At 37.9% G+C, this 26,542-nt stretch overlaps 1 protein-coding gene across 4 annotated transcripts in view; it reads right to left on the bottom strand.

Moving 5' to 3' along the window:
• The window catches only part of LOC138723838 (VPS10 domain-containing receptor SorCS1), a 269,305-nt gene that overhangs the window by 137,676 nt on the left and 105,087 nt on the right, over positions 1 to 26,542 (bottom strand). For all 4 annotated transcript variants that reach the window (XM_069863214.1, XM_069863216.1, XM_069863215.1 and 1 more), the window contains exon 3: positions 14,006 to 14,105. In XM_069863214.1, the coding sequence (XP_069719315.1) occupies positions 14,006 to 14,105 (100 nt within the window). The remainder of the gene's footprint in view (positions 1 to 14,005; positions 14,106 to 26,542) is intronic.

The following is a 26,542-nucleotide window of genomic DNA, read 5'->3' on the forward strand; positions in this document are numbered from 1 at the left end:
AGATAGCAAAATGATCAGGGTTACCCATCAGCTTAGATACGTGATGTCAGTGCATTAATAGCATGTACCTGCACTTACGTTAAGGCTAAAACTGAAGAGGGACTTTTTGATTACCTAGAACTGGAATTAATAGCTCATTGGGATATACAAGGCAATTCAGATGCTTCAGAGTCACTTTTCAAGGCTGCCTGAAAAGCAGGAAAACGGTACAATACACTCCTAAGAAATTTTAAAATGCTTTAATGGAAATAGCCATCTTATCACAGCATAAACAAATCCATGTGCTGAGTTCATACCTCTAGTATCTGCTACCTCCCTCCTAACGCAGCCAATGATACTCCCGATTGGAGCGTGCAGTATGAAGACAGGATGGATCCTTTCTCCAAGTAAAGCAAATTGTTTCCAGAGAACTGTTATCCACTGGCTTTTCCTATCAGAGCAGTAGCTTGGTATCAGAGAAAACACCATGGAAGTTAAGCAAAAACCCAAACTTGGAATAAGTCACCTAGAAACGCTTACAGAAAGTGAAGACACTGCTTCTGTAACAAAAATGTGATTACAAGCTTCAGGCCAAAGTCAGGTCAGGTGCTACTTGACCCCATAAAGCCTATGACATATTTTGTCCCCTTGTTGTTCACTAGTAAGAGGTACTTGGATCTTTGCCCCCCTCTTCAGCCCTCATCATCTTCAATGTTTCTCTTTGTCTACGAAGGATACTTTTAGCAAGCAAAAAGGCTGTGGTGAGTTCTACCTCTTAGCCTTCTCAGGAAAGCCTCACTCCCTCAATTTCACTTTATGGTTGCTATAATGAGTAAAGGTTGTTTTTATCTCATATATAAAAACACTAAATAATTAACTGGTGTTGGTTTGGATTTGTAATGTTAAAACACATAGTGGTACAGATGATAAACTCCCTCTTTACAATGCAAACCTAGTTGCCTCCTGCTAACTTCATATGATAGAAGGCTTGCATTCATCCTCCAGGGGTCACCTCCTCAGGCACAATCTTTTACTTACCTCTTCCAACGGCTGAGGTGGGGGGGGGAGGGCGGAATAGGCAGAGGTTTTACTTTATCCCTAGGGAAATTTCAAATCCTTCTATAAAATACTTTTTTATTTTTATTTTCGATATTTTTTACTTTCCCCATAATATATGAAATAGTACCTAGTAATGCTTGACAAATCTTTTCCTGCAGTTAATTCAGCCCCTAGTTGAGAAAGTTTTATTTTTCCAGGTTTATTAGACATAAAAATCAAACTTCAGCTTGATTCACATCTAAAATAACCTTCTGGAAACAGCAAAAGCAGACAAGCAAACAGAAAGAGTACTAAAAGTTGAGAATGGTGTAAAGGACTGCCACAGTATTTCCTTGTTCTAGGGAAGATGGTGGAAAAGCAGTTTCAACAAATTCCACTAAGGGAAGAACATGGGCCAAGAAAAAGCATTGTTCAGAACTATAGTTAGTCAAAGTACCACAAAGAGTTTTGTAGGTGAAGGAAAAAATAATTCTTTTTCTTATGCACACACATTCCTAGAACCATCTGTAACATCTAAGTCAACAAGCGTAAAGTTACTTGGTGACAACTAGTAAATGAAGGTCTTGATGATTATTTGACTTGGATATGAAGGCACAAAAACCATTCTGAACAAAAATGTCAAAGTATGATCCACTAACTTAACAGAATATTAGAAGACTTGAGCAAAACAAATGAATAAGCAACCTTAACAGACTGATTTATACCAGAAACAGAAAGCAAAAGGAACCAGAATTTGCTATATGGTTATTAGACAAGGAGATAGTGGTAGATACTATACTGGCTTATACGCAACACGGCTGTTTTCTAAGGCAGTATAATTCTTTTGCAGTTCGGCTTGTACAAACTGATAGACAATAGATTTCTCAGAATTCATTATTGTAATGACTTAGAAACCTCTTTTTAAACCAAATCATCTATACTGCAAGCCTGTATACTATGCTGATCTTGAAACTAAATTGCCTTCTGTGATAGACAAAGTTTTCTTACAACCTCAAAGTTCCTAAACAAGAAGGGAGACAAAAACCAGGCAATTGAACACATTTTTTGAAATCTTGCTATTTCACAAAAAAACATATTGTGGAAGATCTCTGACTAGATTTCCAGACAGACATCTTCAAAAGATGAAAAACCCTTCATAATCAATCAGCAGTTGCTTCTAATCTGAAAAATTCTAACTGAAAGAGGAAATATAAATTGGTGGCAAGACTTAATAAACATAGAAGTATAATTTTACAGCAAGAATTTTAACCACAATATGCAGCGCTTATGGTCTTAATTTCTAGTGGTTTATAATACAAGACAGGACAGGCTTTAAGGGTCAAGATACTTGACAGGTAAAGAGCTCTCCACCTTTCTCCACTCACCTTTCAGAGCACAGTAGTTAAATACTAGCTATGCCCATAGCATGTACGTCCTTCTATTCCTAGCAAACCTCTGCTGTAGAATAATTGAAGCACATTGACTGAAAGAAGAAAACAAAAAGAGGAAGCAAGCAAGCCAGGTCATCACGTGAACTATGTCTATCTGTCCTCTTGAATTTCTCTTATACTACTGATGACAAGCGAAAGAAAGATTAATCTAAAAGTTTCATTCAAATTATGTTTTCCCCAAAGCATATGTATATGTTCTGGAATTTTCACTCTCATTACATTTAGCAAAATTTCAGTAATAAAGAAAAGGAAACAAAACTCCAACAAGTTCTACCTGGCAAAGAGCCAGAGCTCCAATTACAGCAAGTGCTATGGGAATATAAGTAATAGATTTTAATTGGTGCCCAAGGGGAAAGGTCAGTCTCCTTGGAACAATGGGAGTCTGCTGGTAATTGACTGAATGCCCCTGTGAGAGCTTGTAAATGTCAGTAACACACTTGAAATGCTAGCAAAAGGAAAGGTTGGCATCCTGGAACACATGGGATTGTTCTGCTGGTAGAGGTATTATAAAAAGAGAATGGTGAAACAATTTAACAAGGGACATGACTTGGAAGACATCTCTTAGCCCCAAGGTTCAAAATGCCAGACATATTTCAAATGGTTTGGGAGAAATTTATTTATTTTCAAGATAAAAAAAGGAATATTGCAGTGCACACTGATGTTAGACAGGCAGGGGTCTGGGGCAGTAGATTATTTCTGAACTTTACCCACTGCTAATTGAATGAATTAACTAAAGTTTCCTCTATCCCTCTACAATGGTCTAGTCCTACTCTTCTTCCAAGCAGACTTTGAATGATGCTCCTTCTTTCCTTTCTGCTCTTTATTTTCTGGTGAAAAGGTTTATTTATATTTTTTTGCAATACAAATCAAGTGTACAAACTTGCACAGATGGGATGTAGTATGGGATTCCCTGCCAGAAAGAAATAGTGTAAAGAAGATCAGATCTTGCAGAATTTCAAGAATTAGGAAAAACAACGATTTCGAGACTGGAATTTCAACCAAAATCCTGAGTTCAGTTCTTGGATTTGCAACGGACTGTTTTCTGACCTTAGCAAAACATTCATTGAATCTCATTCATAAACTAGGACTGACAATATTTCTTCTCAAGTACCTATTAACACAAAATCCATAAATGATTGAGGGTCTGAAGATGCAGGCAGAGAAACTGCCATACTTTCTTCCCTAGCTGATACTGCATGGCTGCCTTTGGTTCATCTGCAATCGTTCTTTACTTTCTGGAAGCTGAACAACATTACAATAGAGAAGGCACATGGATGTGTTTGCATTTCTTCCCTAAATGTCAAACACTAAGCACAAACTGCAGTTCTTCATGTCTGCTATGTTATCACATTCATTGTTTACCATCAAAAGTTATATAAATGGGAGACAAATTGTGCCCCAGAACCCAAAGGAATGGACGCTGTTCAAACACAGAGGAAAAAAAACTCTCTACTTCCAAAGTTCTTAATTTATAAATAGGATAGAAGCAGCTTTGGCTTGATGTAGACGGATCAGTCACAATAACATGATATTAAGTTCTCAATCCTGCATTATGTCCAGAAACAGCTGTAAAGCCATTGCCTTGCCTGCAGCAAAGATCTGCTTCTAGTGGATTGTCTTCACCAGAAAGCTACACACAGAGCAGACAGCATGCTCAAGAGTAGAGTTCACAGAATGCATTGAACCTATGAGCAAGCAGACAAAGAGAGCCCAGCATCCACACCACCTGCTCAAGGCTAAATGCTTCAATGCTCTAAAATGTGTTCTGGCTAAAAAAAAAAAAAAAAATAAAAAGAGTAACACACCAAAATAATGCTCAAACTTTGTGCAATTTGCTGTGCAAAGGAGCCTCCAAACAGTGAAGGGTGATATTTTTTAATCTTCTCTGTCGAAGAAAAACCTCCTAATTTTGGAGCAAGATTAGTCATCAAAAAATGAGGCAGTTTCTGATGTTAACCATGCAGTTTCATGAGGAATATACCCCATTGCTTCCTATCTGTATCTCTGATCTGCTTGTGTGGAGAAAAAAACCAAACATTGATACAAGCACAGAACCATTTCATCTGTCAGCAAGAAAGACAAACCCCTGAGAAATACCTGCTCTTATGGAATTTGGGATGCAAGCACCAGTTCACCATTTATTCTCAGGTTTCTTTGTGCAAAATCCTGAAGACTGTGCTCCCACAGGACTAGTGTCTGAAAGTTCTTGCTACATCTAAATTGTTCCACTACTGTAAATTACTTAAACTTCTAGCGCTATTCTCCCTTCTTTTTCCATTATCATTTGTTGTCCATTGAATTCCCTTCCAATTGTTCTTCTTTGCTCCGATAAGGTAATTGGGTACATAGGCCTGGAGACTGTGAGGAGGTTTTGAGTGTACACAGAGGAACACAGACACCTAAATACATATGTGCAGAGGAGAACTGAATGTTTCAAAGCATTAAAGCTGTTAAGGGCAGATTCTAACAACAAAAGAATCAGTGAAGTGATTAAGAATGTAATTTAAGTATCATTATTAAGTTCCATTGTTTTCAGCAGGATTTATCTTGGTAAAACTCTTAAGAATTTAAAAGTGGTAATGTTTCAAAACAAAATTATTCTACCTTTCCACCCCCAAAACACTGTCAATTTAACTTTAATCTCTTCAGGACCAAAAAGCCCTGGATGGCCTCAGCAGAAAAGAAATAGTGGTTTAAATACGAAGAAATGCTTTCTATCAATATGAAATTTTCCTTTCTCTAAATAGCAAAATCCATTATTCATGACATTCTATATGCAATAGAACACTTCATAAATTTGATTCTTGCCAAATATCGTGTTAATTTAAACATTTTTTATCTTTTGAAAATATTCTACCACCTCTATTTTTTTGACTGCACTGGCTATTTAAAAAAAAAAAAATCTATTCACTTCTAAATTTATGAGAAGAGTTGGTTACACTCAAAATTTACTGCCAAACATTTTCCTCAAACACTCATATGTCCTTCTTAGCAAATGCACACAAAAATATTGTGAAGGTACCAATGTGTCCTGAACATTCACCGTGGTCTGATTATCCCATTCCATTAATGAAAAAATGCTTGGGAAACAGTGGTCTGTGTGTTCCTATCCCCAGCCTCTCTCTGTCATTATTCTTCAAGCTGTAGTAGGCATTGTATTTTCCTAGGTCCCCAAGTTATATGCCCTTCCCAAACTTTTTAATTAATTTTTTTTCCTATTACTGAGTAAGAAGTGGAGAGATGGGAATCAAAAGACTCAAAAAACAAAAGTATGGGCTACAGTGCTTTATTTTCAGTAAATTTTGACCCTTGAATTCTCTTGTGTATCTGTTACTCAAGACACTTTTCCTCTTCTGGCTCTCGGAAATATCTCTGTCTGTCCTCACAACAAGAAATTGAAAGATTTTACCTCATAACACTAAAAGGAAAAAGCTCATGTACAGTTTTTGCAATATCTTTCCTGCGTCAGACACTGAATTATTCCTGTTTTCTCCAAGAAGCATGGCTGCTCCTGCAATGACATGTTACTCTCAATATACAAGCCTTCACCTGTGGGTCTCCAATTCTTATACCGCATCCAAGTCAAATTCCACATTTTCTTAGCAACAGGCAACTTTCTAACTACATCCATTGATCTATGCCATCACTCCCCTCTCTCTGCACTTACCAGTACCTATCAATCAGAAGTTTTATAAAGAAGAATATATTTCTGGTTTATTTTCTTCCCTTTCTTCTCCCTGTACTCCAAGTACAGTTGGACAGAAGGTATAACACTCTACTCAACTCGCCTGCCATTTAGTCATTCATTTCTTCATAATAACATACATAGACTACAGAAAGAGCAAGGAATTGCAATCAGCTGATAAACATGCCCAACAGTTTATATTTTGTGCTAATTAACAGATACTGCATAGAACTTTATTGCAGGCCTGGCAAGGGAGGGTTGAATTCAGAGTTCCTGTGGTCAATACCCACACATTTATTATTTTTTTATTTTATTCCAATTCCACTCCCCAACAAATTAGTCATCATATGGTTATGCCACAGTATCATGCTATTTTTCCCTTTTATGTCAGCTTCTGAAGTCATATAATAATAAGACAACTTCCATATTTCATTATCAAAGCAGTACATTCCTACCATAACACAGCAGCAAAATGCTATAAAAGTGAGACTTAGGAAGGTATCTTTAATAGATCAAAATCCAGAAGGTAAATGAGAACAACCTTGTATATATTTTTAGTCCAGCTTTATGGGTCACTGAATAAGCTGTTTTTCAGCTGCTTGGGGCTAGTTTTTCATAGTAAAAAAAATCATTATTATGACAACTGACTTTTTTCTTGGTTTAAACAGCCTGTCTTACTTATGGAAATGTATGGAGCTACAAGTTTGACAATAAGATAGGTCTGCTCGGTAGTTAGACACATTCTTGCACTACCATCAATCCCAGCTGCCTGTGTTTGGGTTGCAACCAAAACATATTATTCCTCTACTCTCTAAGCTGCTGGCATACATCCTCCCTTGCCAAAAGGGATATGTGTTTCAGAATATTTGATAACTCATTGAGGAATTAAAAAGGGATAAAATAATTGAAGGACATTCAACAAGAGATTATCTTGCAAAAATTTTAACTGTCCAGTTTGTAGAAAACAGGGGTCAGAGTCCAAATGGAAAGAACACCACTGAAACCCTCCTCAGCCTGGGTGAATCTTAGCTCTAAAGCTGAATTCCATGGCTCATACTTCTCTATCATCAGTTTCAACACTCTGTGCCCTTGGAGACTTCTGTGAGATACAATACCAAGCTGTAGTACTACTTTGAGTGGGAAAATGTCAAAACTGCCACTATTTTTGATAGGCTTACAAGAGCAGCAGTGGAATAAATGGGCTTTGATTTCACTTCATAGCCAAGAAGAGATATGGATGTAGAATAATGGCAAGGGCTTTGCGTGTAATGCCTATTGTGAGAGCTGTCATACACTAGAGCCGTGAATCAAAGTTTGGTAGTGAACGCTGTTAAATACTTCAAAAGTCAAAATATTCACTTTGAAAGATGAGATTCTCTCTACTTTGTTAACATGGGCCAAATGCTTGTTAATTATTGTTTTCCCATGAACTCAGTATTAAACACTAACAATAGAGCCCTAGTTCCTCAGTCACTGCCACTTCACAGGTCTTCATTGACTTCAGTAAAACTCTACTGAACTATAACTGTGTTAGATCATTTCCAAAAGAAACGAGGAACAAGCTACCTTTCTAAACTAACAAACAACAAAATAATTGGTTTCATCTTTGTTTGGTTGGGGGCAGAAAAGACAGTCTTCTGAAATGGAAATCAAGTCTATACTTTATTATCTGGTGCTCTGGTAGAAGAATCAATCTTGAATCTAAAGGTATTACACACAGATGCAAAAATTGTAATATATGTATTATCATAAGTGTGTAAGATTTTCCCATCACCACCACCAGCAGCCTGTAATAGCGGTAGACTCACTCCATTATTGCTAGGCTGCAGAAAATGAAAACTTTCTTAATTCAAGGGATAAGACATCCCTCTTCCTGTAGGTAGTGAACTGTTTGCATGTGTATACAGACATTAGAAGTCCATTGAACCATCCCTTCAGTCCAAGATAATAATTCTGAGTCTTGTAGGTAAAGGATTTCAACCCTTTTCTGATCAGAAAGCGAAATCTCAAGCCAAAATTGCTGAATGAAACAGATGTAGACCACTGTACCACTGTATTTAGAGAAAAGACACAAACGTGCAAGAACCCCTGTGTTCTCCCTTTGGAAGACCACTGGACAAAAGGTACGTGTGGTGCTATCTACTCCAAAGTGCCTGTCAGGTTACTAAAGCTGTGGATGAATCCCACTCCACATTCTCTTGACTCCTTCTTCCCCAAAATAATCTCCCAGAAGTTAAAGATGAGGCTATGAAGAATCATTATCAGTGGTCATAGTGTAGGAGACATTTAAAACAAATCTGGAGGTTTCTTCACGTACCTGCCTGAAGGTTCAGTTGGTGAAATTTATGTTTTGATTTCCAAAACCCTTCAGCATAATGTGGTTCCTCCTTCCCAAAAGATAGGAAAATGCTTCTGTTAACATATCCTTGAAATATCCTAGACAACCAAATAAACAAACCAACCACCATTCACATCCGTGAGACAGTGCCTTTTCAATCTCTTATGACTGTCTCTTTGAAAGCTGCACTCACAGCTTGCAGCTAACAAGGACCTTTCCTTCCAAATGAAAAGAGAAGAGCAACAGGATAATTGATTTTGTCTCTGCAAGAGTGGATTGCAATAGCACTTTGGACTATTGGCATGACTGATTACCATAGACCCTGGGTCTCCCACTGTGCCTAATTTGCTAAGAATGCCATCCCTTGACAGCCACAGGATCCGGCTCAGTCGACACTGAGGTGTGCTTAGAGCTCTGCTGAGCTCTAACCTTTCCAAAATAAACAGATAGTCTTCAGACTACGATTTATAGAGGCCTATGAGGAGGACACCACTGGAAGTAAATGTTTTGCCTTGAATAAAAAAATTGAAACCTTCCATCACATCAGACTCCTGAAAGATTCCATGGTGAGATAGGTCAGATAGAGGATTTCAGAAACGTTCCCAATCTGATTTCAGCAACTGCGGGTAGCAGCTTCTAGAGAAACAACAATTTCAGGTGGAACTGTTCATCTCTAAAAACATTTTCCCCAAGGGAAGGTGCAAAGAACCAATATAAAGCACATAGGCCTGGATCTTACCCTTTTTACAATTCAGCAGTTCATATTAAAAAAACAGAATCCACATTAGCACCCAATCATTCCCACTTCAGCTCACAAGGGGAAATCTCCTGTCCTGACTGATGGAAACATTGGCCAACCATTCTCTCCACTTGTCAGAAAGAACAGAAGGCTGAGCCACCATTCCTTTAATGTTCTTCCATTTGAAAATCTGTTTCGTTAACAGAAATTAATTGGAAGTAGTTAGGGACCTAGACAGCATTGAAATCCATGCAATTGTACTTAGAATAAGTATCTGTTATACCAGAGCTACATAGAAAACAGGACAGCGCTTAACATGCTGTGGTAAAGGTGCTAATCATGACCACTAAATATAAAAGAAGAGGAAGGGCTCTGTAATCCATTCATCTTTAGAGAGAAAAAAGGACACTGTACCACACAGCAATTAAAATCTGAACAGTTGGAGGAATAAAGGGAAAATTCAAGGCAGGCCTGCAGAGAGAAAGGTAGAGAGAAAACAAAACACAAAACCCTAGCACAAAAATTCAAATCCACAGGAAACATCTGATACGTTAGTTCAATTATTAATACCATAAAAGGTGCTGGCAGATACTATTACCCAGTATTTTATTAATTAACTGGAGATACGCAGATACAAGAGGTTTGAAAGTAGAAAGAATGAATAGCCTGCACAAAGTGGCTCTTTGCAAAGAACACACTATGCTGCATACAAGGATACAGTGTCTAAATTAGCTAGCAGCACTTTTTGAGTCTGCCCTGGTTTCAGCTGGGATAAAGTTAATATTCTTCGCAACAGCTGCTGCATTTTGGATTTAGTATGAGAATAAACATTAATAACACACTCTGCTTTGGTTGTTTCCAGGTAATGTTTATGCTCAGCTGGGATAGAGTTAATTTTCTTACCAGCAGTTGCTGGGTTTTAAATTTGCTATGAAAAGAGCACTGATAACATAGCGATGATTTTAGTTGTTGCTGAGATATCAAACATTTTTCAGTTTCCCATGTTTTTCTAGTGTAGAGGTGCAGAGCCAGGACAGCTTACCTAAACTGGTCAATGGAATATTCTATACCACAACATCATGCTCAGGATAGAAACTGAAATCTGGCCAGGGGCAGGTAGGCAATCTGGATTCTGCATTCAGTGTTCTACTTGCTGTGACCTCTGTAAGCACAGATGAAACTGCAGCTTGAGATGGGCTAATCATCAGGCTGTGAGCGGTTGTATATTAATATATACTTTTATCTATGTTTTTATGCTCTCTCTTTTTATTGTTGTATTAAAACTGTAATCTCAACCCACGAGTTTTCTTTTTCTTCTGCCAATTCTCCTCCTCACACCACCAGGTAGGGGGTGGGAAAGACTGTGTACTGTTTTCTTGCCAGCTATGGGCTGAACTATGAGACAGTCAAAAGAAAACATCTAGTTAAATCAATTGTAAAGTCCCCACTACCACTCATTCAGTTATTTGCATAGTTCTATGATTTTCCATGCAGTGCTTAAAAGCAACCTAACTGAAAGGCTTATATAAAGAGGAAAATGAATGACCAACTTTTTCAAAAACAGATTTTCAAGAAATCAAGTTGGATTTCTATTTTAATTTTCAAACCACCAATGCATTATTCCCAAACACTACTTCTTCATGTAGAAGCATGTAAATAATTGTATTTCCCCTCATAAAAGTCTCTATGCACCTTAGAAATAAACCAACGTTGACATACCTAAGCCTAGGGATTTATTGCACATTAGGGATTCTCTCTTCTGGAGACTTGTTGACAAATATTCAAACAGGGTCTGTGTGTTTGGCAAGATCAATGTGTGACATTTTTTTTCTCTCTCTGTCATCAGTCATATGATGAGGTAGTACAGTAATTCAGTGAAAGGAGAGAATACCAAAAAACAAGGTTTCCACCTCTCTCATTGCTAGGGCTAATATATATTGCTGTTATTCACCATTTTCTGTTATTTCCTTAAGAAAATACTGTAATCTGGAAAAATATCAAGTAACAGCAACAGGTCATCAGTTTGAATTGTAAATAACAGTTGACTTTGTTCTCATCTTTATTTCCAAACCACAGTTTGGTAATACAACACTGCATGCAATGCCTGGTTAAAGGATTTAATCTTGTTCAGGGAAGAGACAAGAACTGGATTTCAGAAGCTTTTCAAAAAAAATTGGCATTCACAAACTGCAGGAAGCTCTGCAAATCCTGTGTATTTACAGATACTTTTTTTTTTCTAGACAGAGAATAGCAAATAAATTATAAGAAACAATTTATTCAACACATGATGTTTGTTCTTTTCCAGAATGTGAAATCATCAGAAATCCACAAGTAAACCTATTAATTATTTGAATAAATCCAATTACACGCATTCTACAGTTCATTGTTCCAACTCCTCTGCTTTGCAAGCAACAGACGAGACTACCTACAGGATAAACTTGTTTTTTTCATTAGGAGCAATCAATCTTGAGACAGCAAAGTTCAACATTCTGTTTCAATGGGGCTATTCCTAAAAGTTAAGTGTGTGCTAAAAGGAATTTTTTTCATAAGAATACAGGTACAATAAGTTAAGTACATGCTGGCCCCACTCATGAATCACTGTTGCAGCAAGGTTCCTTGCCCAATAGCTTTAAGAGAAAAATGCACCATTTCTTTTCCACTACTGAAGAATCTTTTTCTCTGCTAAGAAATGCCTTGTGGAACAAAGAGCACTGAAGGCTGCAGGTGCAGTCAGAACAATCACTTACTACATAAACAAATATTCAGGGAAAACACATGAGTAGCGTTTGTTCAGTATTGAATGCAGCGGAGTCTAAACCCATCACACAGCATAAGTGTGTTACAAAATTCACGGATTTTAGAGCAGTTGAGTCCTACATTTTAAAAATATGTCTGCAGCTACCAGCTCGGCCCATTAGTGAAATAATACACAACTTTCACAGTAACCAGAGTTTCTTACAGTGTTATCAGAATTTCAGAGTGGAAGCAATCAGGTTTTGGGATCTTAGGTTTATGCTGAAAATGGTTTGGATGGTAAAATGTTCCCTTCTGCTTTCTGTTCCACAGCAAGCATGATAAAGACCCTGAATGTTGATATTTTTGCATTTACTGCAGAAGTATTTTTAGTGTGGAAGCATAATATAGCTCTACGCTCTCTTCCCAACATCCTCTTTATCATGGGGGACTAGCTAGATGGTTAAAATTAACATCTATTGGAGGAATGGCCTGATGTTCTACAGAAACAGGCAGCATAAGCAGAGCTTAAAGTTGTCCCTGCAGGCCTAATTCTGCTCCCGCTGAAATAAGTTTTGTAAAATTCAATCTTAGACCTTTCCATCAGCCCTTTCATCTCAGGTGTTGCAGCTTTCCTCTGGCACTGGCCGATATTGATTAGAGGCCAACTTTAGTGCAGTCTTCTGCCAGAAAAGGCAGCTCAACTCTTCCACCTGAACACTTTTTCCTTTCATCTATTTGTTTTTTGAGCTGGAAAGGGATTAGTTTTCAGGCAGATTAGTCCTTGATCCAGCTCACCAGATGGCTACACAAACAAGGGTGGCAGCGCGAGGGAGGGAGTGGGAAGGTGCAGCCAGAAGTGGTGAAGGATTTTTTTAGAGCAAGTCTGTACTTAAGTTGGCTTAAGATGTTTGCAAACCCCTTAGTTTCTTCTTAGGTTTCTCTGCACCACAATAGCTAAGGCATCCTGCAGATTTTGTCCAGCTAAAACCGTTCTTAGTTTTAGAGAACAGCATTATTACACTCCAACAAACATCAGGCATGATTATCTATATACCCTCCACACTACAGTTCCTGTGCCAGGAGACAAACCTTTCAAACCTGAAGGACATTTGAGGGATCTGACTATTTTATTCTTTAGCTTCTGGTGAAAAGCTTCATTTCTTCTACAGGCTTCAGCTGCAAGGAGATGACATCTCTCCACAAACTTGAGACCAAATAATTCCAAGTCCTGATATTCATCAGGCCACTTTAACCCACACTTTTTCTTATTTGTTTTAATTAATATAATTAATCCCTCCATTTCTACACTTCGGTTTTAGTCTCGTGTAATCATATCAATGTAAGTAGGTATAAGGACTCAATCAGGTGTCATACAAAAGTAGTCAACATGTTATATGTCTGAAGATCTTCCAGCAAAACCTAAATTCATCAGAACGGGCAAGGACTGGAATTCCACAGCTACAATCCATTAATCAGAAACCCATTAAAAGGGCACTAGATAGCTCTCTGGTTAGGATCACATGAGGTAGCTGCCTGTAAGCAAGGAAATGATCCCCAAAAGTCCATTGTAGTGTCATCTTCCAGTGTTTGCAAATACTGTTTTACCAGAAGGCAGAAGAAAGCCCATGAACATCAGTCAAAGACTCCTTGGTTATGAACAAGACATTATTCACAGGCTTATGTCGGGGAGCAGAGGGCGGGATTAAGTCTACTCTATCACGTCTCTCTCACTTTCAGACAATAAAATTATCACTATCGAGAGGGTAAACAAATAATTAAATGCAAAATATTTATTGTGTCTATCCATTTATGAGCCATCATTTGCAAACGCATATTCCCTAAAGAACACTAGTAGGTAGTAGAGGTGGTACTAGCTGCCTTATACTTCAGTAAATCTACATATCTTTTCAAGAGGAGGCAAACAGAAAAAGAGAGTTTCTGGCCATTTAAATAGTAACTGATATTTAGGAAACTGGGAGAGAACGCCAGGACAAAATTGCATCATAAAGTCAAGATGAGCCAACCACATTATCACCTACCTTACGTTTGTTTGTTGGACAAACATACAAATAGCTCAAAATAGTCTTCAGGCCAACTTTATCATTAAGTTTCTCATATGTTGTCCCATAATCTGTTGACCTACAATTCAAAGAGAGATTTCATAAGTACAAACACTTAATCACAAAACCACAAGTCACTTGGCAGCTTTTCAATATAAGTCATGCTTTACATAGCATAATGGCTCTCTAGAGCTTTTTGAATGATTCATGTAGTATATAATGATACTTAATTATATACACACAGTATCATGTGAGTGCTTATAATTTGCATTTAAATTGGATTAGGAAAAATTAAACTAGCATCTTCCCAAAGCATTTTAAAATAAACACATACAATAAGAAATGCTAAATTCAACATATAGAAGACGGCAACGATTGTCAGAAATGCCAAATAGAATCATAGAATCACCAGGTTGGAAAAGACCCATTGGATCCTCGAGTCCAACCATTCCTATCAATCACTAAACCATAAATAGCAGACAGCAAGAGATTAGAGTTATCAATTCACTGTATACTCAAAGCTCAGACTAATTTTCTTAAGAGAAGAGTCTTTTCTCAGCATATTCCAAAGTAGCTGCTCCAGCTGATGGTTCAGTGAAATTGGAGTTCAGTTTTCTGTGAAAACACTGATGTCCTTTTGAAAACCTAACAACATGGATATATAACACATAAAATATATATGGGCTTTTTTCACATGGACTAGCAAAGAGTATGGACACATGCTGTTGTTATTGCTTTAAGAGCCACCATTCTGTAGAGAAAATTGCATATTCCTGTTATGACAGTTGCCCACAGAGATACCAACCACATGCCTTGCAGTAGACCAAACAAGGGAACAAAACTGTGCATAGTTCCTTTAACATCTCCTCTTAACCTCTGACTGGAACCAAGATCAATTACCAGCAGAGGTTCTGTTCACTATGCAGCTCGTGCTTGCCTGAATTATGTCCTAATATTAGGGAATTTAGGTAATCAGCCCAAACCAGTACAGTTTGTATCTGCAAAGTGCAGAAAAGCAACATATATCTGGGTAATAGAGACATTTAAAAGTATAACATATTATTTCAGATAACAAATCTGTATCTTGTCTTTAAAATGTACAAATGGGTCCATGCAGAACTTGACTTGCAACCAGTAACATGAATTTTCACTGCTGCTAATCACTCCAAAAGCAGTCGTTCTAAAATAATCCCTAGAAACCTGTATTTTCAAGTTCTCTCTTGTCAGGGAAACAATGGCTAAGTTTACAAAGCTATTTAAGACACTCAGTGATTACAATTTCCTTGTTTGTTGGTTGTGGGGTTTTTTTGTTGGGATGTTAAGGGTGTTGAATTTCCAGATCAGGTTCCACACCCACAATCATACCACGCCTTTTAGGATTTCCCATTTTGCAATCAGTACATGAATAAAATGAGAAGGCAGCAGCTTGAGATTTTACCCATTAAGATGAACTGCACTAAAATATAGATTTGCACTAAAGCTGAGTCTTTCTATTCAGAATCTTTATCAAAACATTTGCACATATTTCTCCTGGTCATATACCAATTGATCTATGGTCTATGACCATAGAGCGTATTTCTTTTGCAGTCTGCCTAAAACTCAAAACGTCCACATTGGGAAGTTCAGGCTGACAAAGACAAGTAAAGGACTAAGTCTGACATGCTTATTTAGGAAAAAAATATATTAATGAAGTACTGCAACTCTTATTCACACCAGTGACAGTGATTTCAAAATGGGACCCTTCAAAAGGGAATAGAAGCGAAGAAAATCTGACACATAAAAGTTGCTTTGAAATTGTTAAACAAAAGCAGCTACTACCCCTGTCAAAATACAGCAAACAGATGTTGAAGGTCTATTGCAAATGGCACTCTTAGAATTGCCAGCCATTTCTTACTTCAAATCTCTAGGCAATTATTTTGCATTCACAGTTTTATTTACAGGTAACGTTATATATAGATGGCATCGCGTGCTTCTGTCACCACCTATAAAAGCAACTGAAAGATTAGGGAGCATAGAAAAACATCAGGTTTTACGGATGAACAAATATACAAGCAATCAATGGAGCTACTATAGGATCTTACTCACATTATTATTTTCTAAACTAGCAATAGCCCGTCCTTCTACCTGACCAGTTACAAGTTGTAGTTTCCCTTGCACCATTTTACAATTACTCTTAATTTTAACAGGAAGCTAAGTGTTATACAACAGTAGAAAGTCATTTAGAAGTGTTTCAATACAAAGAAATGATGACAGATATACACACAAAGCATTGGAACAAAATAATTTTATCAAATGAAACACTGTGTACACATGAAGCCTCTCTTAGGAATCTAACCCTGTAGCATCACCAACCTGCATTCATCTTATTCCTACTGCAAGTATTCGTATACAAGCAAGCATTGATTAGCAGCCTGGATAACGAACTCTTAATTTATCTTATTAAATGGGTGTATAAGGCAGCATGAGACTCCTAACCCATGAAAACACATCAGCTATTTGGCAATCCAGGAAAACAGCCTAACCTGGAAGTGTTACAAAAGACAGATGCACCTCAGCAGGGTGTAACCAGTAATGACACTGTAGGATCAACAAATTCAATCCCAGTTATCTGAAGGGGGATGGATATTTATCACCCAACGTCTCCCATGCTTTGTGTGGTAGGCTGCTTCTCTGAAGCTCTACGGAGAGAATGCGGGTCTAGCACATCTGTATAACATGAGCAGAGCAAGCAAATCCCTAGATAAATCATCAGAAAAGACTAAGTCCAGGACCTGTACAGCTGAAGACATAAAAATGAAACTCTAACTTTTGAACTATCTGCTGAAAAGCCACAGTTGCTGAAATAACTATACATAACTCAGTGAACACTAAGCCCAATTTTGTTAGCCCTTGTGTGGACACACATGTTGCAACGGTTTCTCAAACTGTCTGAGGGGAGAGGCAGTGTTTATACGTGTTTTATCAAATTAATTTAAAACCCTGTGTAAACTGTTTCATTTCAGCTCAGTACAGCTATAGCCTGGGTCAAAAATGACTGCAGATGGATAAAAAATAGGTGTGTGCTACGACATTGTGGATGTTATTAAAATGCAGATGACACTTAGTAAAATAATAATATTCAGAAATAGACTATTTAGACTCAATTCTGAACTTCACACGTGTCCCACTACTCCAGTCGTAATGGCTTCCATTAAATCTATCCTAAATTTTACTAGTAGCTGTTTAGAATCAGACTCACTACTTTTTCAGTAAATCAGAATGATTTCTGCAGGCATCCGAGAAGATAAACATTTTAATTATTGCTAGCTCATTTGACAGTATAAAAAATAACAAAACTGCAGGACTGAAGCTCTGACTTCTCTGAGTAATAAATAAAAACAAAACTAGAAATATGTAGAATAATTTGTATTTTGCAAACTATTTATAAGAAAGTTGACATTTAAATAACTTCATTATTATTCATTGACAGGGCTTTTCCCTCTCTTCCCATCAAGGTAAATGACATTTCTATTACAGTATTATAATAAACTCCTCCGCATTTTAAATAAAGTCACTGAATTCCATTAGTCCACCTACTGTCATGAATATATCTCAATCCATTCCTACCGATATTTCACAATTATAATAGGCAGCCTGAATCAACTGGTAACATGAACCCTATGGAAATTCAGAGGACTGTCAGTTTGAATATATAGACTAAATAAATTCCTTAGTAAGCTGCTGTTTACTCTCCTTTGTTACAAATTTAAGGCTGTCTGTACTTATTTTACATAAGCAGCTGAAGACTTAAAGAACCAAACATTTTATTGTTTGGTCAAGGTTTCTTATGCAACTAGAAAAAAGAATAACATCATACAGAAACTTTAAGATGTGTAACACCATATCTCTTGTCTATTAGAGTGCAGCTTCCTTCCCATAGGTGTCATACACTAACAGAGGAAGTTTCTTGCTATAACATACACCAAGAAGCAATCACTTTAATTGGCACCAATAACTAATTTTTTTTTTTTTTTTTTCCCCACCGGTTATCCATAACATAGTTAGGGAGCAGCAGAGCAAGGCAGCCTGTCATGGCCAGTAGCAGTGCAAAAAGATGAGCTCTAGACTGTTTCTCCTTCTGCACTTGAATTCACACTGGCAGGACTCAGGCAATTTAAGTAGGAAACAGGATGACAATTAGATCATCTGTTCCAACCTTCTGCATAACTACGTTTGCCACCTGGTTTGCCTCCAAAGGGACTGGCCAGTTAAGCATCAGATCTGCCAGGTGCTATTGCATTAATCTCCACATGAGCAGATTTTTTGATAGAAGGCTTTCAGATCACAGAAGGCAGAACTCCGGAGTCACAGGTTGCATTTACAAAAGGCTTTCACTGAACATGTTCTTGAATAAAGTTATAATTAACATGTTAAAAGTCATATTCAAATACGCATGCGAAAAATACTGGAGCTGGTAATGCTGGAGCGTTCCTGTCTGCAATGTTTTAAGCCTGTTCATAAATTCTGCCGTAGAGTTGTTGACTTTTGCGTTGTTTCTTTTTGGTGATCTTTCTAGGCTCATCATTTATATTGAATAACTCTTTCCTTTATGGTTTTATAGCCAAGTACTAAAGTTTCCCATTGATTTTTGCCATACCACGTTTCACAAAAGCTAAAAATATCAAAGTCATCTTCAACAGCTAACCACTTAAGTTCAGATGTTCTTCCTATCAAGCCTTTCACAAGCCATTGATAGATGGTCACTTTTGGTCTGATGTCTGTTTTGATTTAACTCCTTCAAGCATAACCCTGGTATTTTTTTCCAGAAAGTAATAATACCTAATCTCAGCTTCTCTCTCAGGGAGGAACTGGGGGCTTTTATCCCATTTTTTTATTTTCATAGAAAGTTACTCTTGGTTTACAAATTACCTTGCTTCACCTGGATGCTTCTCACCCCTAGCTGTCTTTCTGTCTCATTGTATAAGTAACTCCCCGAGGCTGTGCCCAGTTCCAATGGGAACTGTTTGCTTGGCTCATAGAGACTGACACATTTTGAAAGGAGTATTATATTTTCATATTGAAGTGTAATTGGAAGGTATAAGAAATCTGACACAACCCACCCCCCCGAGATTGTGCTGCTAACTTTTTAATAAATTAAGAAAATCAGCTATGATCATCTTCAAAATAGTTCCTTTCTAAGTTGACACACAGCTGCATACAATGCTGCCAACACTCAAAGCAATTGCATAGATCATTTTTCTGAAAGGTTGTTTAGGATCTCCATCATTTTTTCTTTCACATCACCTACTAAGAAAAAAAAAAAAATGGGTTCTTTTGAGTACTACCTTGATCTTTGGGAAGAGGCAGAAATCACAGAAAGCCAGGTCTGGCGAATAGGATGGGTGCTCAAGCACAGTGATGTTATTAGCTAAAAACTGCTTCACAAAGTGTTGTAGGCTGGCACATGTCAAAATTTTCCAACGTAGTGTAAGAAAACATCTGCATTTGAACATGTACACTCATACCAAGTAGCGATTGAGTTGAGCTTTGTCTCACTGTGACAGGTTAGAATGTGTTCTATAACCACCTCTTTGTCTCTCCCCAGTCTTGGTTCCAGTGTCGAATTTCATATACACAGTGAATCCTGTGTCCTTAGACACAGTTTTCACGCAGCAGAGAGTCAGACTTTGTCCTCACAAGTTTCTCTCCTGATGTCACCCTCTGAATGGCTATTAGTACACCACCAGAACACAGGTTATCATATCAGAAAGTCCAAGGATTTTTTCCTTTGTACTTCTTAAGGCAGGGCATGGGATTTTTCATTTCAAATTCCTGTATCCCACTGAGCAACCCAGGCTTTTCAAGACTGAAATGAGTCATGTCCCTGACACAAGTCTCTGCAGCTTGGGACCAGACATAAAATGTCTTTATGCCTTTCCTCGCCTCCTCTTCCTCACTTCATTAAAACGTCTTGGCTGATTTTTAGCTATAGCTTATTTGCTTTAAGCAGGGATTAAGCTAAAGTGAAGCTAGTTGAGAGAGGTTTTTTTTGCCTTCCTAAGAGCTTGGCTCAGGAGGGCAGTAGTAAGTGGTCTGACAGCAGTGACAAGCCAAAGAATTGCTTAGCATTTCTTTGCATCTCTGTAACGGCACGGCACGTGTCATGGTGTTGAAACACTTCAAATGGCAAGTTGGAATTAACTTTTGAAGATGTCTCCAGGGTCAAGGTAAAGAAGAGATTTCAAAACTCAAGGGACCCACATATCTCACTCCCTAAGTGAATGCATTTCTGATGACTTTTTGTTCTCAGGAGACCCTCAACAGGCTGGCAAGTATTACTGTTCCCACTGCTGAGGTGAAGGATGCAGTGGGAAAGACTAGAAAACTTATCCTGCATTTGAAGGAAGTTTGTGACAGAGCCAAACGTAAGGCCCCTCAGGCTCCACCAACTTCCCATTCCATCCTGACAGCATAAGTTTTCTGGGGTTTTGTGTATGTTAATCAGGATGTGAAAGCGCCTTAATATCAATGTCGAAAGGAAGAAACAGAAAATTAAATACAGTTTAAATGTGCATTTTAAAACAGATTTAAGTCCCATTTTTGAAAGTGTCTTGCTTCATTTGACTTGCAAGTGCAGCTTTTACTAGAAACGAATTTATGAATTTTTATATGAGTTAACAGAAACATGCATTTTTCCCTTATGAAAAGAATTTTCTCATCACAAAATGGTTTCCCACCTACAGAAACCATCAAAAAGGCTTGGGGGACAAGAGGGGTGAAAAAAAAATTATGAAGAAACAATAGGACACTATGAAGTTGACATTTCTCTGCATAATCAGTTAAAGTAATTCAATTTTCTTCTTCTCTCTTTTAATCAGCTTTTATTTGGAGTAATCTAAATTAACAGAAATATTCACACTCAAATTTCTTGCAATTTTTGGCTTAATATAACTCAGCTGATTATTACTATAAATAAATTAAAGATGTGACAAGCAGTAGAAGCAGCTCATATTTTATCATCCAATGCAGAGTTCAAATATTGCACTGAATAATTATTCAAAATCTTACCCAAATCAGAAAGAAAGGAAATATTAGGGTGGGAGGGACAGATAATGTTATCTGTAGGTGACCCAGATGAGTTGCTTATTTCCACTTAAAATAATAGTTGAAGAAAGGCCTTTCAGCCTTTCCTTATAAGAGAGATGCTCCAGTCTCCTAATCATCTTTGTAGCCCTCCATTAGCCCTCTCCAGTATTTTCTTGCTTTGTTCCTTGATAGTAGTGGGAACTTTCCAGCAGGACAGAAGACAGGTCATATAGGATAAAGGAAAGCCAAGTAATCAGGATAAGGGTATTTCTTAGTCTTATCTATGTCAAGAGAGAAGTAAAGGGAAATAATCAATTATGATGAACATAGAATCATAGAATAACCAGGTTGGAAGAGACCCACCGGATCATCGAGTCCAACCATTCCTATCAAAACATGCAAGTGTCCCCAGCTGAACGAGACAAGAGTGTAAACCTACTAACACCTTAATGCACAGAGTTAAGCAACAGCAGGACTTATGACTATTGAATGTAAGGACAAGGAAGAGAAGAATTCTTCTACTAGTCTGGGTACCACACGAATGCCCATAAGGCTGGCAAGATGGCAAAGGCTTAGAAGTCTCTCCAATTGTCCAAGCTTAGCATCAGGTCCTATAAGTCCTGTCCATGTGCTGGAAGAATTGTGCTGAGCAGATTTAGTCAATCTTGTCCTGAAACCAGAATGATCCACCTGGATTGATCCACTCTGTCCTTGCTATGATGCACACCTTGTACCTCTGTGAACTGCTAAAGTCTAGTTCACATCTATTCTGCTGAAGAATAGTTTTCTGTGCAGAGATCAATCACATCTGTATCGTTTATGGCAAACAGCCCTTAGAGCAAACTAGTCTGTGTTGCTCACCCAGCTTCTTCTAGAAGATACCTAGTATATTCACTGTAAATTAAAACCTAGGGAAGAGATAGCATGCAGTGTAGATCATCAAAAGTATAGTAATGAATCAAAAGTAAAATGAGGTAAACTCAACACATGAATGCGTATATATTTATCTGCTTCAGCCCTGGTGACACATGTATCCATAAAATCTCTTCAGATCCTCCTATCTTACTGAACTGGGTAGCAATCATAACCACTTTAACTACACTAATCCAGTGCTAGGTGAGAGCCAGGAAAAAACAAAGGGAGAGGCATCAAAGCAAGACCTCCACTTGACACTCTCAGGGAAAGACACAAGAGGATAGCACTAGTGGTGCTTTGGTTGAAACACTAGTGCAATCTCCTGTTCTTTCTATGAGCCGTCTTGTGTTGTGGCTCCTGGATGCCTGTGGGAAGGATCAGTAGCTCCAACAGGACCATTAATTTTTGGGAACTCATTAGTATATACTTAAAGCTGTTACGTTATTTACACTTGTGCACCTGACTGTATGCACACTCTAAGTATTCCCCCCTTCCCTGTCTCAGTCCATAGTACTGCTTTTCAATATTTTCTCCATTTACCACCATAGTGTTATTTTCAAAGAAGGATCAGTTCCTGAAGAAAGGATTGAGAGTTTACAGGCAACAGGCTTGTTCCTTGCTACCTTTGAGAAGGTACCAGTCTGGAAGACCTCTTTATTCACCTGACTCATTTGTCAAAACAAACAAGCAGGCTAGGATGCAAATTTCCACCCTTCCTTCATCAGCATATCCCCTACCAGCCAGCACTGAAACTCAGAATGAAGCCATTCCTGCAGGCACAGTCTGACTCGAGGCTTGAGGTCATCAAGAAAAATATCTCAGCTTAGTTATGATGGATATTAAAGTTGTTCCTCCTTACATTTAAAGGACGCCCTTTAAATTAGAAGAATTCAGAATGACTAATGATTTTTCCTTGTCATATGTTTACATGGGGCATACTGACATCACCACACCATTAATTACAAATTCTTGCTTATAAAGTGGTTCTTTAAGTGTTACATCTTCCCACTTCCACTGTAGCCTGGTGTAAATCACAGAAATAGCTAGGACTGTAGCCCAGTAATCATCACACTATTATCTTTTTAATTGATGGTAATGGCCAGAATAAATTTCAGGCACCCCAAGTGGTGGTTAATGGATTTTCTAGCTTGAGGGCAGAGCAACAGGAAGCTTTTCCATTAATCAGTGAGATGAGACAACCACACACACGTCCTACACTCCCCACCCCATCATAACACTAAGGTCATTGCAGTTTTCTTGAAAAGGTGGGTGTTACCAGGCAAAAAAAAACCCCTCACAGCAGGCTGAGCCTAGTTACAACATTTGAGATACTAGCTCAGCAGAGCAATATTAGCATCCATCCCTATGTTATACACCCAGAAAACTGCTTTAGCCCATCTCCAGTTGAGAGCAAGACAGAGATTTATCACGTCACAAGAACGTTGCAGGCCTAATCTTGCCTTTATTACACACCCTGCAGAAGAGGCTTTCAAGCTAGCACCATCCAAGCATTTGCAACACAATATGCAATCTTCGTTCTACCCTGCCAGTGCAAATCAACTGCTAGAAAGCTTAAAAGATCCAGACAGCCCAAGACATTATTTTCAAAATCACTGTCCAAGCCCCTTAGTTGTTATAATGGAGTAACTCCCAAGGACCAGTAGCATTTTAAAACCAGCTGAAAACATGCTCGTGCATTAATGTATATTGAAGTTATTTGGAAGATGGAATTCCCATCCCTTAGGTAACGCTAACAATTTTTTTTTCTTTGTTTTAAACTATCACGATTCCCAAAATCTGGATAGAAAAGAGTACAGGGGGAAAAATATTAAGATAAAAAAAATCCAAACACATCTCAGAGTGTTTCATCCCACTAGTACCAGTGTTACCATTATTCATTCAACTGAATATTTTATAAAACAGTCTGTCACTCCACATGAAAAAAAAAGCTCAAATGAAACAAGGAGAAAATCAAAATGAAACGCCGTTTCAGTTTCAAATCCTTCCAACATCTGTCAAGATTTCATTTCTAAAATATTGCAAAAGATTCATCTGACTAATGCCGTTTCCCCCAGCAGAAATGTGTTCTACTGAAAAGGTTTAAATTAGTTCTGAGTCCTCGTAGTGAACAGGATACACTGTTAGCTAGACTGTTACTCTACCCCATTACCCGAGAAGGAATTAATTGTTGCTGGATTTAAAAGCTGTGATAGTGGATTACTTCAATTGCTGTACCCAAGAAACACTAATTAATGATTTAAAGCAGGCAAATACAATGATAGTTATTTTTTCTTTTCTTTTATAGCTATTTGAACGATGCGGCTGTACCATTTATGTCAGTTTCAAATAATATACATCACCCAGTGCCACGAAGCTTTATTTTTTCCTCCCGGTTGGTAGGAGCATATTTATCACTATGTATCTCAAGGATCAGTGGGGTTATAAAGTTTGCTATTTATAGCTACTCTTGGGGTATCAAGCAAGTGACAGTAATTTGTTCCCTTGACATCTAACCTTAGGTCAACTCCAGTAGCAGAAGATGGATTTTTACAGGAAATGAAATCAAAGTACAGAGCAGAAGATTAATACCATTTCAGAGGCCTGAGGAGAATGCATGCTCCCAGTCACTCGGCAGAAAAAAATGATCAGGAGCATGTGGTATGTATTAAGAATAGACTAAGACATGGTCAAGGCAAAGAATTCAAGGAGTCTGTTAGCAAACTGATACACTGGCATTTATGGGTAGAGGAATTGCAGGCTAATAGTCTTGAAATCAGCCCAGTTCTTTTGGTTCTTTGATTTTGAAAGTCATCTTTAAGTCACAGCCAGCTACAGACAAGATGGGATCTTGCTTTTACGTTACTGGTAAATGATAAAACAAAGTTAAAGCTAGGCTGTAAATTCCATATCAGAAACTTACTGCGCAAGACCAAGTTATTATTTTGCCCTGCATTACAAAAATCACTTGTATTAATTATATCTTCTGTTTGCGAAAAAATAGACTGCAAATTGAAATATCTTGAAAAGATTTCTTGATGGTAAAATCCTTACTGATAGGTCACATTCATCCATTACTCATAATTTATATTCAAGTGCCTTTAAAAAAAAATAAATAAATCTAAATTTGACCAGAAGATTCTTTTTCCCTTCCTAAGCCATCTGCTTGTAATTTATTTGGAATTAAAATTATAAGAAAGGTCTCTCCAAAGCTGTGGTGCATAAAGACGTTAATTACACAATCCAGTCATTAAAATAATGCTACCAAGAGGAACTTGGCCAAGTACTGAGAAGTCCTTCTGCCTTGTTATAATAGACTTACCACCCTCAGCCACTACTAATTTCCTTAAATAAGATGTGTCTTCCAATATGCTTAGAAAGTCAGCAAATTTGTTTTTTCACTGGCCCCCAGATCTCATACACGACAACAAAAGCTGCATAACCCCCAGCATTAGTAGAAAAGGAAATAATCTGTTGTATGTTGGACAGACAACATATTAGCATTTCCTTCCATCATGTAGGTAATGCAGCAAACTTAGCTCCTAACCCAAAGAGCTTATCTGGCTGTATTTATGGATTATTACTTCATGCAACATAGAAGCAGAAGTACTCTACATCCCAAAACAACTGGAAAAAGCCATGCTAGTTTCACCTGTGTGGAAGCCAAGTCTGGTAGAACAAGAGTTATTAATTACAAAAGCTTCAAATCTGAACTTTGAATCACAAAGGTCACACAGCTACATAAAGATAACACCCTCAAAAAGAACCTTCATAAGTCCCTGGACATCTGTCTGGGAGATGCTTGCCAAGTCCTGTCCTTCTGCTTGATAGAAAGTCACTGATAAATGCCTGTAAGTAGAAGGCCTTCCATTTAGTTTTGATTTATTAGGACCCAATTAGAACAGACAATTTAAGTAACAAAGAAATGGAACTCTCATGGCTGGATGGTGGGGAAGGGAAGGAAGCAAGAATGGGTGCAAGATTTTAAATGTGCGGTTCAACTAGGGAAATAGATATTCCTGTATCACAGCTACGCCCAGAAACCCACTTTGAGCACTATCTACACACACCCTCACAGACGCCTCCACCACCTATCAAACAGGCTGCCAGAAATCTGATAATTTGTTTCTTAAGCAACAGTCCAGGTCCAGTAGCAGGTGAAATAAGACCAGCCAACTGTGACCAGTTCTTCTAGGACTCCACAGAACAGACCCCTGCCAAAACTGCAGCAAATCCCCATTCAATTAGAATCGGAGCACTGTAAATACACAAGTAATCAGTGATTTTTTTTTTTTTTTGCTGCTTCAGAATAAAGTTCCCTGCTCAGCCTATCTAATCTTTGGGTGAATAAGGCACCTTAACCTTCACATCATGTCTAGGCTTTTTCTGTCTTCATCCTCTTCCCCCTGTTTTAAAATTTATGGTTACCATTTAGGCTGATCTCAATTTCCATTAATAATATGTGCAACTGATGTACATTTAAGTGAATTTAATCACGTTGTAGTGACAGGTTTAGCTTAAAGCAGGGCTTCACTTAGA

This window comes from Phaenicophaeus curvirostris, chromosome 9 (assembly GCF_032191515.1).
Source record: "Phaenicophaeus curvirostris isolate KB17595 chromosome 9, BPBGC_Pcur_1.0, whole genome shotgun sequence".
Taxonomy (NCBI): domain Eukaryota; kingdom Metazoa; phylum Chordata; class Aves; order Cuculiformes; family Cuculidae; genus Phaenicophaeus; species Phaenicophaeus curvirostris.